This window comes from Pangasianodon hypophthalmus, chromosome 17 (assembly GCF_027358585.1).
Source record: "Pangasianodon hypophthalmus isolate fPanHyp1 chromosome 17, fPanHyp1.pri, whole genome shotgun sequence".
NCBI lineage: Eukaryota > Metazoa > Chordata > Actinopteri > Siluriformes > Pangasiidae > Pangasianodon > Pangasianodon hypophthalmus.
This window is the reverse complement of record NC_069726.1, coordinates 22,930,774-22,949,032: the sequence shown is the minus strand read 5'-3', so window position 1 is coordinate 22,949,032 and position 18,259 is coordinate 22,930,774. Positions and strand designations below refer to the sequence as shown.

At 35.8% G+C, this 18,259-nt stretch overlaps 1 protein-coding gene across 1 annotated transcript; it reads right to left on the bottom strand.

The window, feature by feature from the left end:
• Nucleotides 1-268: 268 nt before the first annotated feature.
• On the bottom strand, nt 269-16,597 carry vsig8a (V-set and immunoglobulin domain containing 8a). The gene is made up of 8 exons (XM_026942740.3): nt 16,327-16,597; nt 13,207-13,298; nt 11,448-11,617; nt 10,285-10,489; nt 4,735-4,887; nt 3,703-3,825; nt 2,873-3,017; nt 269-871 (listed from the first exon to the last, which is right to left on the bottom strand). The coding sequence occupies exons 2-8, from the start codon at nt 13,286-13,288 to the stop codon at nt 706-708; spliced, it is 1,044 nt and encodes a 347-aa protein (XP_026798541.3). The 5' UTR covers nt 13,289-13,298; nt 16,327-16,597; the 3' UTR covers nt 269-705.
• Between the last annotated feature and the right edge of the window lie 1,662 nt (nt 16,598-18,259).

Below are 18,259 nucleotides of genomic sequence, written 5' to 3'. Positions count from 1 at the left end.
ATATTATGTCAAAAACATTTAATTACTTTGGAACAAAAAAGTTTATTAAAAAAAAAAAAACACATTTAGACCTAATGTGAAAATTGTCATTATTTTGAGGCAATAAATATACTTTATAAATGTACTTATTTTTCTATTTTATTCAGAATTTTGTTTGATTTCCTCATCACGACAAAAGCAAAATAATTTGTAAAGAATCATTTGTGAGTGGTTTTACACCAGAGGCAAAGCAGGTCGTGTGTAATGCTTCAAATTAGAGTCTTAAATGTGTATTTAATAAAAAGTTGGTGTTTTATTCACAGTATTAGAGGAGACGTGTGTTAATAACGTCTTTGCTGAATTGGATTTTATCTGTTGATACTGATTATTAGATAAATGATTAGTAGCTACATTCAGAATATAATCAATAATGCAATAATAATGTCTTTAAAAACGCAATATTCATACATTATAATGCCCTTAGTTGACTTTACAACATTTTTACACAATTAAAAATGATACATTCACACACAGAGAGACAAGAACATTTCCTTCTTATGACAAAACTAAAATATAAATTTATAAAAAAAAGTCTTTTAAAATCATCACATCAGCATATAAATGCACACTATAAATAAGACACTGTATACAATGTGAGTGTATTGTATTCCAGCACTGAATTATGGGTAATTTTGTGCATACATGATCGTATGATGTTCGTACGTGTCACACGATGTAGCCGTATTTGTTGTCGTATTTGGGCAGTGTGTATCCCGTGCTGGTGGAAGCTGCTTGGTGGTGCTCGGTTTGGCTCATCTGGCTGTAGGCCTGTCTGGAGTGACGACTCGAAACGCGGCTCACCGGTCGGCTCTCGGGCGCCGGAACGTCCTCCCTGATAATCAGACATAATGAGGCGGATTGGTCAGATGCTGCTGATTCATTTTCTATAATAGTGGACAGGTTTATATTAATGCTCTCGATCTAATACGTTATCGTTTCAATAGTAACAGCTCATTCACAGGTTTTCTGATGTTTATTTAACATTTATGGAAGGAGTCTCCAGTGTCAGGGCTTTGTAACAGTCAGTGGTAAAGCTGTAACTTTACTTCTTCCGACATCTTCAGGACTGAGGAGTTTACACTTCTTTGCGGTTTCCTGGTAACATGACAAGCTGTGTCTTTTTCTCGTATTAACATTAAGAGAGAAAAAAAAAGAGAGGCTGATGAGGGAACGAGTGTTTATAGCTGCTGTAACGTACGTGAGAACTTGTTTCATGGATGTTCCACAACATTAAATATAACTATAAAGGGATTAAAAACTATGATATCAGTCTTTAATAAATAAATATTTTAATTGATGCTGTGGTATAAGAGGAATAAAACACTTATTCATTTAAACACTTATTATTAAATAATCAACTTTGTAACAGTGAAGGTGCTTCATCACACCACCCTGTCATTGATTATTTTCCTGTAATAGCATAACACGGAGTGTTTTATTCCTTGATATTGTGTGTATTATTGTCTCACTCCTAGCTCATGTAAACTAGGAGAGAAATGATGTTCAAACACGTCTAGAAACCAGTCATGATGTTTTTAAAATAAATTAAAAAAGGATCTGATGAAACTAAACCTTTCCACTTACTCCAGATGATCATAAGCCACGTACGACATGTTTTCCTATTTAGTTTTTTTTTTAGCTTCCTGATGCTAACTTTATAATAAAATAACAAACTAATCAATGTGAAAATTTTTGATTTACGTGTTCCATGCTCAGCTTCGCGCAAGCTTTATTCTCAGATTAGATTAGCAAAGCCTGCTGACTTTACTAGCTACGTACACACACCAGAGGCACCGGCGATCTCCTGCTTGCGCTCTGTGTACACTGTACATCTTCTTAAACGATTACAGGACAAAAGCACACCTACTAATCTGTGTTCTTCCCCCCCCCCCCCCCCCCTCTCTCTCTCTCTCTCTCTGTCGAGTTACACATGTTACTCTCGAGACACCAGTGATCCTGACTCCTTCTGCTCTCCGTATCTGATCTGTGTGATCCACCCTGATGCCCCACTTCTTCTTGGAGCCTCGTTCACCTGGAAATCTCTCTCTGCTGCAGGGGATGGCTCCAGGTGGACAGAACAGCCGACAGATCATCATGAGATTACTCTTTATGGTACGACATAGAAACCATAAAGATGGCTGTGGAAGAGCTTCCTAAAGACAGCACTTACATATAAAACTCTAATGAAATCTGAAATGACCCTGATGCTTGTACTCAAGTTCCTTACAACACACATAGCACTGCTTGACTTTATATCTACAGTTCTAGAAAGGAAATGATTTATAAGCGCACTATCAGGTGTCACCCAGATGAGGATGGGTTCCTTTCTGAGTCTGGTTCCTCTCGAGGTTTCTTCCTCATGTCGGCTCAGGGAGTTAGGGATCAATTTATAAATTTAAAATTTACATCCGTATTTCTGTAAATGGAAATCCAGATTTTCTGACAAAGTCCATTGTTAAACATTCTATATGAATAAAATAAACATGAATTGAATCAAATATTTTCATCCAAGCTTTGTTCTTCTTTGTAATGTCTCTATACACAAGATGAGTTGTGAGTGGGGAAGTGAAGAGACGTCGGACCACATGCACTACAGGATTGGTCTGAGGAATCATTCGAGCCAATCATCTGGATTTGTCGCTTAACTAATTTGCATAGAATTCAGAAAATCTCAAATCAAATGTCTCTTGTCACTGAAAATGAACAATCACCAGTCGCTTTGTGAGGTATTACAGGATCACAGCGTGGATGAGGAACATCAGCTGTGATTTTTTTAAACCCTACTGAACAAACAGTGTCGTAGAAGCTGATACTGAACACAGCATTTTTCTACCTGATCTCATTGGAGAACTCTTTCTCATAGCGTTGACGCTGTTGTCTGCATCGGAAAAAGAGGAGCAACAGGATGATGATGATGATGATGATGAGCAGCAGACATCCGGACACGATGCCCGCGATCACACCGGCTCTGTTAGGAGCTACACACACACACACACACACACACACACACCCCAATCATAGAGTTACAATAAGGGCAAACCATTCAAAAAAGGGATCCAACAGTAATAAAATGATGAACAGAACATCTTTAAGAGTGTATATGTGTGTTAAAAAACACCTCTTGGGTGCTATTAGTATAGATTTTTTTTTTAAATTAACACATTTTTGCTAAATTTAGTTTTTATACTAACCATTTCATTTGGGGCGGAGCTACCTCTGGGCTCAGTTTGTGATGTCACTGAATAAGCTCCGCCATTTTGGACTAATCACATCTAAGATCGAAACCTGAAAACCTAGCCATAGAACTTTCATGCTAAGCTAGCTAGCTAGCCTACTAACGAAAGTTAGTTAGATAAAATTTAGTGATGAACACATGATGGTTGTTATGGTAACATTGTATTTTGACATTTGTACATTTGGCTCACTGAGAAAACTGAAAACCTAAATGTGAGCTAGTTTACTAGCAGTTAACTAGCCGGCTAACAGAGTTAGCTAATGTTAGCGATGTTTGGGATGGAAGGGGGACGTTCTGACTTGTATATGCTTGCCTCTTTATAAATAATGGCATTTTTTTAAGAGTGTAAAGGTGTAGAGATTTCTTGAGGTACTTCAGTGGTACTTTTATAACCTGCGTGTGTGTGTTGATGTAGCGTGTACACTTACGTTTGATGGCCTGCAGGTTGATTCGACAGTGCTCTTTCCCCACAGCGTTAGACACCTCACATGCGTAGATACCCGCCAAGTCCACGGAGTGATTAGCAATAAGAAGTTCTCCGAGGAACGGATCTGATATACACAGGCGATCAAATCCAAATAAAACTTTAATTACCTTTAATTAATGTCTGACTGATAATTAACCTTCTTATTTGTAATTTATTAATGTCTTAGAAAGAAGTCGTATTCACATTTATGGACTTTTGTTATGTATTTTCTTCACCAGGATGGAGCCAAAATGGAAAGTATGGGCCGGGTTGCCAGGTCTTACCCAGGAACCCACTATGTGGTGTCCCCCAGATGAGAAGAGGATGGGTTCTTGTTTGAGTCTGGTTCCTCTTGAAGTTTCTTAACACACACTTTTTTTTTTTTGATGATTTTTATTACTTTTTTCCAACCTTATTATTTTTGAAACAGATAATGGTTTCATAATTTCAAAGCGGGGCACACAAACTTTTGCACTCACCTGAATACATAATAAAAGCCTAACATATCTCAAAGCCTTTGGTTTTTCCACACCTATTTGCATCACATTTGTTCTCAGCAGCGCTCTAAAGATAAGAAAAGCCTGGTACTTTATCTCAACTGTGAGACCGACGCTCTCAAGAGGTTCATTTGGATTCACCTTAAAAGTAATTACTTAAAGGTAACTGATTACTTCTGTAATTAAATTTATTTATTTAATTTACTAGGACTTCTGGGTTGGAATTACCTAATTAGAGACTTTGAACAAAAAGCTTATGATAGGGTAATTATTCCAAAAAAAAAAAAAATCCATAATTTTTAAAAGCATGCTTCCTGACAGCACATTTGTACCTCATTTTTCACAAAAGTGACACTAATATATACTCTCAGGTCTTTTGAGGGTTTTTAAGTCACAGCTCTTTGACTGGCACGGTTCCAGTAAAACCATTAAGCCTATAAAAAAACCACACATGACCTGCCGTGAGGTCTGATATCACAGTATCACATCTCACTCACCCTGTGTAACGGTGGGAGGAATCGGACCTCCGCTCTCTCTCCTCCACACATAATGGATGGGTGACGAACCCCGGTCCGACCTGCAGTGGAGAGACACGGACGTCCCCACGCCCTCGTCCCCTTCCACCCAACACTTCGGCACTGACGGCCGCACTGATGGACAGAGAAGGTTACGTTAGGTCAGATCCCAGAACTGCAACACCTTGGCCACTAGATAGTACATGTAAAAACTGCTCCGATGTCAATATCATGAATAATGAATGAATGAGATGAAATGGCAGCGATTTTGACACACGTCACGATTAATGATGACAATCAAAGCAAAGCAGACTGCAAACTCTGTGAAAATACCAAGAGGAGGAACGACGGCATCTTCTACAATACACGTGATAAATCCTCTTTATGGTGTTTAATAGAAAAGGTGAGGATGGCCGAACTGAGCGTGTAGAGCAGTATCAGCGAGTGCAAGCTGCCGTGAATTACATGCACACAAAGTTATTTGCGAGTGTGGAGAGAAACTGTGAGGTCGAGCACTTCACTTCAGCGAGCACTGAGACACGTACACATTACTCACAAGTCATAATGCAATTCACTGCACATTGCACTCATTTTTAATGATTTTTAACACTGCTGTGCACGCTCAGGTCGGCCGTCCTCACGCTCTCTATTTACGATACTGTTTAAACACATTTATATCTTAAACGTAAAACTGTACATGAGGAGTTCATCATAAACAAAGTTAAATAAAATGTCCCATGACGTCCCTAACTGATTAATACTAAGTAGGTTACCTATTATGGTATCAGTATCAGTATCAGTATCAGTATCTGTATTAGTATTGAACATGCTCTCATGTCCAGGCTGACAAACTTGAGTTCGAAGAGCAAGTGAAATCATCTTACTATTACATTAAATAGCAAAAAAAAATGCTGTCTGCTTATTCAGTCCGCATTTTCTATCCCATGATTTTTTTTTTTAGCTTAAATGGCAAATGCTTCTACACAAGAAAAATCTGGCAACCTTGGAGGTGTGAACTACACGCAAACTACGATTGTCCTAATCTGATTGGGCCACACAGAAAATCGAATTAAGCATGTGCGTAACCAGAGTCTGAAAATGAGGAACTTTCCAAATGTAAATAATGACGTAGGTTTTGCACTTAATTTGTCCCATGTGTTGGTGAATTATAAACAAACAAACAAACAAATTATACTTAGCTTTGACTACTTAGTCATGAACTCTGAGCGGTAAAAAAAACTTTCACAGTGATGAAGTAACAAGAGTGAGTCTTTTATATAGCTTTTTTTGGTTGTTTCTCGCCACTCAGAATGTGAACTCTGTTATTTTGACGCTGCCTCAAATTGTTACATCTTTTATTTTGATGGTGCAAACAGCCCAATCTTCTCATTTCCCCCCTAATTTAGGAGACACGATAAACACGTTCTGCAGTGACGCCTGACGAATGATGAGGAGCAAAACTTTATCCGTGAGAGCCTGTGATTTTGATCTGCTATGTTAATAAATTCACACATTCAACATCTCAATTATTCTACAGAACACGTTGTTCGTTTCGCTCCTGTCAAGCATTTCTCTGAAGCTCTTGAGCCGCCTGTGAGAGATTAATGTAGGTTCCTTATGAAGCCAAGCACTGTTGGGATTTTAAAGCTCGTTGCCATGGCAGCAGTGAAATGAGAAACTTAAGGAATAAAAACTCATCACTACTTTCTCAACTCATCTCCTCACTCTGTGAACTTTAAAACCCAAAGGAATGAACGTTATGCTTTAGACTTCTTCTAATTTCAAATATAAACTGCTTTCACCACCTACAGCTGAACAAGATGTTTTTTTTGTCCAAAATGTCCTCTGTTTCTATGGAAACATGGCGTACTAACCTGCTTTATTTCTGACTTCTACATTTATTACTGAAGGAAAACTAAAATTGGCTATGGATTTGGATATGGATTAAGGATGGGTTAAAAACTCATAAACTGATTTTATTGCTTTACATTATCCTTTTGTATTTGAATTAAATAAAATTTAATTAAAAAATAATGACAAAAATACATTTTATTAGGGTTAATTCTGCTCACAGAAATGTCATTCAATGTAACACATAATAAATTATACTTATATATATATATTTCTATCATCTGTTATAATTATTATATATTTTACATATAATAAATTCTGTTATAATATAATTGAATACATTTTACAATTATAATAAATTAGCTGTATTACTATGACAGTACTGTACTGACTTGCACCACAAATAAATAAATAAATAAATAAATAAATAAATAAATAAATAAATAAATAAATAAGTAAATAAATAAATAAATGTGTTTAAAATACTTCTCACATTTGCTTTCCAGTTATGAACTTTCAGTCATTTTATATAATTGAGTCAATAAAATATATTGTTTTATTTTAATATTTATACAAAATACTGCTGTTCTATTACTGTTTTTTGTTTTTTTTTACACTGAATGACATTTCAATGGTTTTCAATGAATTTCTCTAAATCCACATTTACTAAATGACATTGTTAATGAATAAATAGACATACAGTGGCTTGCAAAAGTATTCAGCCCCTCTGGAATTGATCAGATTTGTCTGAATAACAAATGATAAATATACACATTCTTCCTTGCAGTATGTTTATTGCAAACTTGTGGTCTCTTCCAATGAATTTTCAAAGTTAAAATTAATTATTGGTCAACAAGTATTTCAAAGAAAATTAAAAAGTGACAAATGCTGCTTGCATAAGTATTCCTTCTTTGTCTTAACAAGGACACAACTGACTTGTAATTGGCGTTCACCTTTGAAATATTAAAACAGCTCACATTTTCTGGACAAAAACCACCTCAGGTGAACTGTCCCTGAAAAGACTGTCAGTCTGAAGGAAAGGAGTGAAACTGAAGAGTAAGGAGCATTCTAAGCAAGTTAAACATTAAGTAAGGGTATGAAATTGAACATCCCAGTAAGCACTGTTGGATCAATAGTGAGGAAGAGGAAGCTGCATCACACCACGCAAGCATGACCCTCACACCACCTAGACATGACCCTCCCTCCGAACTAAAAAACAAGACAGAGACTGGTGAGGGAGGCCACAGTGAGGCCAACAGTCACTCTGAAGGAGTTACAGAGTACACTGGCTGAGAGTGGAGTGAATGAGCACCAGACAACCATTTCAAGAATTCTGATATTTGTGGGCTGGACTGTATGGGAGGCGTGGCTAGAAAGAGCAAGAAGAGCTGTATGAAAGCATTAGAGTGATCCAGTGAAGATATTTTTTGATATGATGAAACAAAGATTAAGATATTTGTTCAAGTTTCAAAGCGCTATGTGTGGCGCAAACCCAACGCAAGCCATACCTCAAATAACACCATCCCTACAGTGAAACATGGTGGTGGAAGCATTGGGTTCTGGGGATGCTTTTCATCCTCAGAACCTGGACTTCTTTTCAGAATTGAAGGGAGAATGGATGGAGCAAAATACAGGGGGATATTACAAGAGAACCTGCTTCAGTCTGCTAAAAAAAATAAAGCTTAGGTGAAACTTCACATTTCAGCAGAACGATGATCACAAACACAAAGTCAAAGTAACGCAGCAGTGGTTAAAAACAAAAAAAGGTAGATGTTCTGCAGTGGCCAAGTCAAAGTCCAGATCTGAAACCTGCTGAAAATCTGTGGCACTGTTTGAAAATAATTGCAATCAACAAACAATATCCAATCAACCTGAAGAACCTGGAGCAAGTCTGCCAGGAAGAATGGGTGAAAATCGCAAACAGTGTGCAGAGCTGGTAGGAATTTACCCCAGCACTGTCACTGCAGCTGTCATTAAAGCTGTCATCAGCTGTCATTAAAGCTGTCATTAAAGCTGTCATTAAAGCTGTTATTAAAGCTGTCATTGCAGCAAAATGTAGCTCAATCAAGTACTAGTCGGAAGAGGCTGAATACTTATGCAAGCAGCACTTTTCAGTTTTTGATTTTTTTAAAAGGTCTGCTGACAAATAGTGAATTTTTATTTTGAAAATTTATTTTAAGAGCATAAAAATACTGACTGGAACAATCTGTGTAAGTGTTTGTCAGTATTTGTCGTTCCACGTAATGCTGTACTTAAAGATAAGATCTAGAGTTTCAAGGAAATGTTTGTACAACTCGTTCAGCAGCTTTTTTTTTTTGTTTTTAAATCAAACAAAGCTTGATGGAATGCAAAATTGGCCCTCTAACTTGGTTCTTTGTGTTTCCCTGCAAGAAAACTAAAAAAAGGTAAGAGAGCTGAGAATGTACGAGAAGGAAACACTAAACCTTGGGGTATGCTGCAATGAACAGAACAATTCAGCCAGAAATCACCCTTTTTACACACTTTTCCCCGTGTGTAAAGATGTGTAAAGGTGTTTGGTGTACAGTGTTTGTGAATGTAGCTAAGAAGTAATGGAAGCATATGACTACCTGTTTATCACTGAACAACAACAAAAAAAAATCAGCTCAAACCGTTAACACGTTCTGACACTGTATGACACGTAGGTCTGGGCGATATCACAATAATTCAAATTCAAATTTTTATTTGTCACATGCATAACCATACACAGTACGACTTGCAGTGAAATGCTTCATACAACTGTTCTGACATAAAATAATAAAATATAGAAAAATATTAAATATAAAGCAAAATATAAAGAAAAATATTAAATATAAAGAAAAATATATACATAAAAATATATGACGGGATTAAAAAAAATGTGTAGCAGTCTGACATTATAGATATAAAGTGCAGATTTATGCAGTTTTGTGCAAATAGTGTGTCGTTTATGTGATATAATGTGCAATAATGTGCAATAAATGCAATACTAAATACTAAATTGCAATACTAAAATAAATTAGTAACGTTACGTAATCTAGATGTAAATGGAGGTTGGGTGTTTGGAAGAGATGTATACTGATATATCGATATTGTGATAAATTAGGTCACAGTAAGCTTTTCTGAGATCACGATACTTTTTTTTAAATTGCATTAAAAAATTAAAAATAATTACAATTGCTTGAAGCAGCAGATATAATATAAACATTCTGTACTTTATCTTGTTATTCTTAAAATTGTAAAATGTTTAATATTCTTTACAGATTTAAATTTTTTTTCTTGTTTTCAGTGTTAACAACGGTTAAATTTTTAAATTTATTTTGAATTTTAAAAATTTATTTGTTATGAGTAAAAATGTAAAAAAATTTTAAAGTGAAAAAGAATGTAAGTAGTTTCATCAGACAACATTTTTTTTTAAAATAATGTAATCGCCCAAAATATCATATCGCCCACCTATGACAAAAATGATACACTATAATTTATAAAAATCGACAAAAAGAAAAACATCATAGCACTGAATCAGTTCCTGAGTTGAACTGAACTGAAGTATTTTAGATGATAATATAGTATAAATTTGCGTACAGCTGATCTTACTGAGCTGCTCAGTTAATGTTTAAATGGTGAATTTTGTACATTTTATTGTTGGTTGAATTTTTGTGGTGTATGAAAAAGGCACTACGTTACCCTGAATCTGCAGGGTGATTTTGCGCATGTCCAATCCTGGAGCTTTCTTCACTTTACACTGGTATGTTCCCGTGTGTGTGGCTGTGAGCTCAGCGATCGAGAGTGAGGCGTCGCCCTGAGTGGGGTCGCTCACCGCAAAGTCCACCCCCTTCATTAACGCTGGGTCGCCATGGAAATATTTAGTTCCACCTGAGTACGACAGGAGCTAACAGACAAAATGCAGGAACATCAGATCATCAAAACATCAAAACTCAATAAATCTGAATTATGTTGTAAAACCAAATTATGATATCCATAAAAAAACTACACTGTAAAAAATTAATGTCAATTTTGCAGTGATTTACTGGCAAGTACTGTAATATATATTATATAAAATACCAACAGTGGCAGTTTGGTGGTGATGGGATTTGAACAAATGACCTTCTCAAAGCCTTAGCCACTGGACCACCACAACTAGCTTGCACTGATTCAAACACTCCGTTAGTGGACTTAATTCAGCTATTAGTTCAGCTAGTTGCTATCGTTCATGTTATCATTTCTATAGTAACAGCTCATTCACAGGGATTTGTATGACAAATGCTCTACATACACAGAATTTAAAAAAAATCATTAATGTGGTGAAGTTTTCTGTAAGAAGAATAAATGTTTATTTAATATTCATGGAAGGAGTCTCCAGTGTCAGTGCTTTGTAACAGTCGGAGGTAACGCTGTGACTTTAAGCTTTCTGATATCTTCATGACAGAGTTTAAACTTTGCGGATTCTCGGTAACATGACAAGCTGCTTTTTAAAAAAAATAATCTGCTATAACGCTACAGGAACTTACAGCATTAAATGTAACTATAAATGGATAAGTAGTACAACCTGTCATTATAATTGTTGGCAAGAGGAATAAAATAGTTCCTCAGTTCAGGATGAACACTTCTTGAGCATCTTTTAGATGAAACTTTTTAAGTGTATCACTTTTCACCTTCAGTATTGAAACTATGATGGAAATAAAGTTTCTCGGATTTTTGTTGATTTAATAAATAGACTAATAAATAACCTGAGGCAAGCTGCGTCACTCTGGAGCTAAATATTCCTAATCTGAAACATATATGAGTGCAAATAATTCCCACAATGCCGCTTCCCAGTCGTAGCGTTACTCAGTATCGGCTTCACTCACCACGTTGTCTTTCTGCGTGGTGTCTGGACTGACCAGCGTCCACTCGATGTCCAGCTCGCCGACGTCCTCAGGCCCAGGTGTGTACGTACACCCCAGTGTTTTCTGGTCTCCTTGTGCCAGCTGTAAAGTCTGAGGCCCGGTGGAGGTGATCTTCATCGCCAGGGTCACGTCTGCACATCATGGGGCAAAAAAACATGGCTTAATACCTAGGCTATGACAGAAATAATAATAATTTATTTATTAAGCATCATACACCTAGCATCATGTCTCTGCTAATATAATAACATCTACAGATATGTGTTTATCGTGAAAGATTTCCTCAACAAGAGTCGCATCTCGTAAAGTTTCAAAAGTCCAGAAATAAATCCATTGAAAGCTTCACTGGAGAAAGCTCGTATTGTTAGTTACTACTCTATCAAAATATAATGGAAATAAAAGAAAAATTAAACCAATAGATATTTCAGTAAACAGGAAGTTGTACAACACTTTCAGGCATGGCCGTAACTAGCTAGGTCTGAACCTTGGTATTTTCGGAACATTTGCTGTTTTACGGAAACCACCAGGTGCTTTGGGGGAAAAAAAGCTGCCGCTCGTCGGTTTCAGTTAAAATTTAATTTCCATGTACACTTTCTTATTAACTACTTTACACATTACCATCTTTATTCCTAGAACAGACTGTTTGTTTTGTGCCAGTTTGCTCAATTCAAACAACAAAACTTATTTCTTATTACTTTGCATACTGCTGCTCATGCTGCATCACAGGGTGGTGTAACACTCACTGAGGAAAGCGCTATCCACCATCTTCCACATACACGAGCTCACAGACACCTATGATTGGCTAGTGTTGTCGTGATTGACAGGGAGAAGAGGGTAGGCCCCTCCCACCAAGAGGGCACAGCCAATTTTTGCTCTCTTGGACTCCCAGCTACGGATGGCTGTGGCATCGTCGGGGTTCAAACTCGCGATCTCTGGACGAAAAGCGAATACATTTCTGCTAAACCGCTCGGCAACAAAACAATTAAGTTTTATATAAATATAAAAAACATGAAGATCTCAGGTCTATCATTTACAATAACTACAGTATATAAAATAGATAATTTATTAATAATAAGATTTCTACTTTATTGTTTTTTTTAAAATATGAAATCAGCTCACATTGACAAATTGTGAAAAAATAAAGAAAGAAATTGTAATATGTCTTTAATTTTGAGGTTTGGTTTCAATAAGCAGATAAAAAAACACTATATTCTTACAAATTTCGTGTTCTTGGAGGCTGAAATCAACAGGTTCCTTAGGCTGTGTTGAATACTAATAAAATATTTAAAATATGAATATTTTAGGGTGGCAGAGCAGTTTATGGAAGAATGCAAGTACACCATAATGGAGATTAAAAATAAAACTGACGTACACATTCGGCTTTGTGATGAGCACGTTAGCTAGGACACATTTCCGCAACGTGGACCTCAGCAAAATTTACATCCTGGTTATGACATTTGAAGCTTTAAATCATTTCTATATAAGACTTTCCCTTGTTTTCTGCACTGATTCGGTCCCTTTAATGCAAATCACATTTTACTTTTTCCCTTTTCATAATCCTTTTCATGACCTAAAAATCCAGAAAAAGTCCTGATGTAAAATGTTGATTTGTGTTATAGTGAGAAAAGATCTTGGCCAGTGCTGAAAACAAAAGCTTGAATTTCATTTCATCAACTGTAAAAACAATACCAACTGAGCTGAAAAGCAAAAACTGAGAATGCACCTGCACTGAAAAGTACGCTTGCTGCACACAGGAGGAAGAAAAAAGAGGACGTTGGCAGTCGTGTGGTTGGAACACGGGTCATCTTGAGATTTCTGTGTAGATAAAAGAGATAAAACAAACAAAAAAATACGATGTGAATTTGGTTGAGGAGTTTTGGTGATGCCTAGATTTGACCAGATTAAATCAGACACAGGTTTCATGCTCACATTCTGGATTCTGATTGGTCAGAAGATGTTGATTAATTTTCTCTAAATCAAAGGTTGATATTAATACAGTATCGTTTCTATAGTAACAGCTCATTCACTTGGACTCGTCTGGTGGACGCTCCACATAAACGGATTTAAAAACGTATGTAATCGTGTGCGTTTTTAGTCTTATTAACTTCAGGAGAGAGAAAAAGAGAGAGGCTGGTGAGGGAAAGACTGATTGTAGCTGCTATGACATGAGTGAGAATGTAACTAGAAACGGATAAAAAGTATGACGTCATTCTTTAAAAAGCTGATTGTTGACAAATTGCTGTGGTAGAAGAGGAACAAAACACTTCAGGGTAGAAAAAATAATCAGCTTCAGGGCGGTAAGAGTAACTCCGCTTCATCACACCACACTGTTGCTGATTGTTTTCCAATAATGACATGGCACAATGTGATTATCATTTATTTACTTTAAAGTGATTGATTTATTTAAACGTTTTTCTGAATACACAAAGATGCATAAAGGAATCCGATTCAGTCCAGGAAAAATGATATCTTCACAGTTTTCCTGAATCAGCTGGGACTTGTGTGATGTTTCAGTTCTTTAATCTAATACTAGAGCTATGAGATAAATAGAAGTCTTAATCATATATACAAACAAAAATCCTTATTGCTTAAAATGACATCTTTCATTTCAATTTTATTTATATAGTGCTTTTAACAATTTGGACATTGTCACAAAGCAGCTTTACAGAAATATGTCATTACACTCCTTAATTTCATTTTCAAGTAAATTAAATGAACCATTTTGCAGTGATAGTCTGTATTTACACATTTTAGTTTAAAGTACAACTTTACATTCACATCGTTCACATAGCTGATAACTTCCTGGCACAATTCCAGCGTCGAGCTTTGGGGAGGCGGAGCCTAGAGATGTTGAGTGATACCAAACTGCGATAAGGAAAAAAACAACTTTGTTCCAAAAGTCAATTTAGTTACAAATTAAGTTCATGTTTATAGATCATAGTAATTACAACTACATCAAGTCTGTGTGACATCAACAGCAATTTGCCAGAGATTACCAGAGACGGCACGATGCCACCTGAACTTTTCCGAAACCTTGAGTATCAGCCGAAACCAATACTCATCTGATATGTATTTTTAAAACTACTACGCCTTAAAATGATACTAAAGCAACTAACTAAAGCACTTAGCTCTACTTTAACAATACACAGCTCAAAGCACGACTTACAATCAAGTCTCTTTATATGTTTATAAATATTTATAGTTAAAAAAAGTTTCCAGTTTTTTCCATTTGTTACATAATTGGATCAAATTCATTCTTTTTTTTTCCCTCATATTTGATCCAACATTTATTTGGTATCAGCCCAATATTGTGTAAGGGATTGGTGCACAGCTCTATGGATACACATCTTTATTTATTAAAGAACAACACATCACACTTTTTATCCATGAAACAAGTTAGCTCCTGTTCTTATTTTCATTACAGCAGCTACAAACAGTCGTTCCTGCACCAGCCTTTCTTTTTTCTCTCTCTTGAAGTTAATAAGACAAAAAAAAAAACAAAAAAAAAACAAAAACGCAACTTGTGATGTTACTGAGAAACTGCAAAGAAGAGTAAACTCCTCTGTCCTGAAGATTTCCTTCATTTATCACTGAATGTTAGGAACTATTTGCACTACACACACACACACACACACACACACACACACACACACACGTGTATAGACTCTTGTTTATCCCCAACTGCAAAGATTTGTACATAAGACAAAATAGCAATTCAACAAAAGAATGTGCAATACTATAATGTGCAATACCTTAGTTTTATTTTAATTTTATTTCTATTGTTATATTTAGAATGTATAAATCTTACTGGCTCACACTGTTCAAATGTTCACTATGTTAAGTGCAATGTCTCAGCTGCTTTACTACCTTAACTGAACAGATCTGATGATTTATGTTAATATTTTTATCCATTTATATTTATGTTATCCCGTTCTCCTTTTATTTTGTTCTTATGCACCATTAGGAGGGACACGCAATTTCACTGTATCCTGTGCAATGACAATAAAGAATCTATCTATCTACTGACTGTTACAAAGCGCTGACACTGGAGACTCCTTCCACAAATGTTAAATAAACATCTCTTTACAGAAAACTTCTCAACCATATCAATGTTTTTTTAACTCTATTTACATGAAGCGTTTGCTGTACACGTCCCTGTGAATGAGCTGTTACTATAGAAACGATGACATATTCAAACAAGTGCATTAAAATAATAGAAACCAGTGATTTGTAGCTGCATTACTGTCAGAGCTGCTGTTACAGAAAATGAATCAACACCTTCTGAACAAGGTTTCACCCAAACCCAGTACACATCCTGAAATCCTGCATGGGTGTAACTGTGACGTGTGTGAAAGACGTGAACACAGACACAGCACCTACATGCAAATGCGTACAATCTGTAAAATATACATGCAAATAGAGCAGTGAGCACCGACACCAAGGGGAAACAAATGACCTGCTTTTCCTCAGGAGCTCCACAACAAGCCTTTGTGTTGAGGAGGAAAAATGTCGACTTTCAGGCTGTGCTGCTTTCCACATTAATTGATCAAGTCACATTTTAAAGTGTTTTTCTTCTCTGAGCTCAGCCCTCTCGAGGCTGTGTGTAAACCGAGATCACACGGCTAGGAGGGAATTTGCGGGAAAAAAATCACATGCAGGTTTCCACCTCCAGATCAGGTGTGCATGAATGATTTATAAAGACAGACGGCTTACAGAAGGCTTGCGACAAAATATTTTACTTGGGAGCATATGCTGATGATCTAAACATCTGTCCTAGATCTCTACGACATGTTTAAAATGCTGTAAAGCAGACATTTTGGGATAAATAATGAGAAGCTCATACCTGTGAAGATCCTGCTGTGACGGTATGGTTCCAACTCACACACGCACACACACATACACACACACGCACTCGTGGCTCGACGTTCAGGCTCTACTTTACAAATGCGACTGATGCCATGGTGATAAGGTCTGCTGGGAAAGCAGCTCAGGTGACTGGGAGCGATTACACTCCACCCTGCTCTACAAAGAGGACTGGCGAACAAGCGACGGCTAATCAAAAGCTTGAAAGGAAAAAGAAAGAAAGGATTTCAGAAGGATCTAGGTTACTGACATGAACAATAGAATGTAGATACTATAGCAGTTTAGTCATGTTATTGAATTTACGTTACATGTACATACATATTCTATAATACACGATGTTTTAGTGTATACTATGTATATGAGTATGCAAATCTAATAAACACAAGCATCATTTGCATAAAAGGGGGTGTGGCCACAGAGATAGCTGTCTGCTTCCAGCATGCCACATTAAAATGCTCTGTACACACACACACAAACACACACACACACACACACACACACAGTTGTTACAGGAAAATAATCAACGACAGCGTGGTGTGATGAAGCCGAGTTACAGTTACCACCCTGAAGCTGATTATTTTCCTATAATCCCATATCTCAAAGTGTTTTATTCCTCTTATACCACAGCCAACCATCACAATTATTTACTTATTTATTAAAGAACAACATATCATACATTTTATCCATTTAGAGTTACATTTAGTCTTCTAAAACAAGTTATGCTATAGCAGCTATAGACAGTCGTTCCGTCATCTGCTGCTCTATTTTCTCTCTTATGAAGTTAACAAGACAAAACAACCAACGCTGAGAGATAGCACAACATAATTAAATTTGATATTGGGATCAATGGTGTCACAATACTCTTTTCTGAGATGTCGTGGACATTGTCGTGGACATACTGAACGAGTTTGTTCATTTTATTAGCTGTATTTAGCTACAAATTAAATCAACTACACCTTCCCCTAACTACAACGTTCCCCAAATGTCCATGTGATGTGTTTATTCAGTGCTTTTCTTCTGTGATTAATGATTAAAGATGCTTTGTCTCTGAGACAAACTGACACAAATTCATTCATTAAAAAAAACATAATGAAAATATTTGCTGATTTAATGAATATTCATTAAAATGTAAACAAAATGTTCCACACTTAAATTTCACCCATTTACAGATTCGTTTTTCATTTACTGTTCATTATTGCGCTTCATTAATTAAGCAGACTGACAGAAATGCCTCTCTAATTAATGAAGCACAATATTTACACAAAAACAGACTGATAAAAAAATAAAATGAGTGTCACATACCAGTGCTGCGACACTCGAATGAACAAAATGTCACTTTCTTTTTCACAGTTTAATTATTATTACTAACTTGTGACTTTGTTGAGTTTCTTTCTAGGTCCACTCCTGATGACAATTTAAAAGTGTATATTTTGTTGTATTGTAGTATTTTAATCATAAATATATAATTTTGGGGACAATTTAATAAAAAGTAAAAGGTGAAAATTTTTATTATTTTTATACTTTTTTTTACCATATACTGTATATTAGCTAGTAATATATAGTAAATATTATGTATATTATGTATATGTAAGAATTTTTTAAATGACCACACAGTACATATATATATATATATATATATATATATATATATATATATATATATATATATATATATATATATATATATATATATATATATGTGTGTTATTTTCCTACAAAAATAAATTTGACAAAAAAAGGGCTCTTTGTAGACGGTCCCTTCATGCAGTGTGCTGTTTCTGACTCAACTTTTATTTTTTAATGTGAACAAACAGCATTAATGTATATTTTCATTAAAATAAATTTGTTCTTTGATGCAAGCTGAAGTGAGAATTGTACCTCTGGTTATTTGTGGGTTTTTATTTAGGGGATAA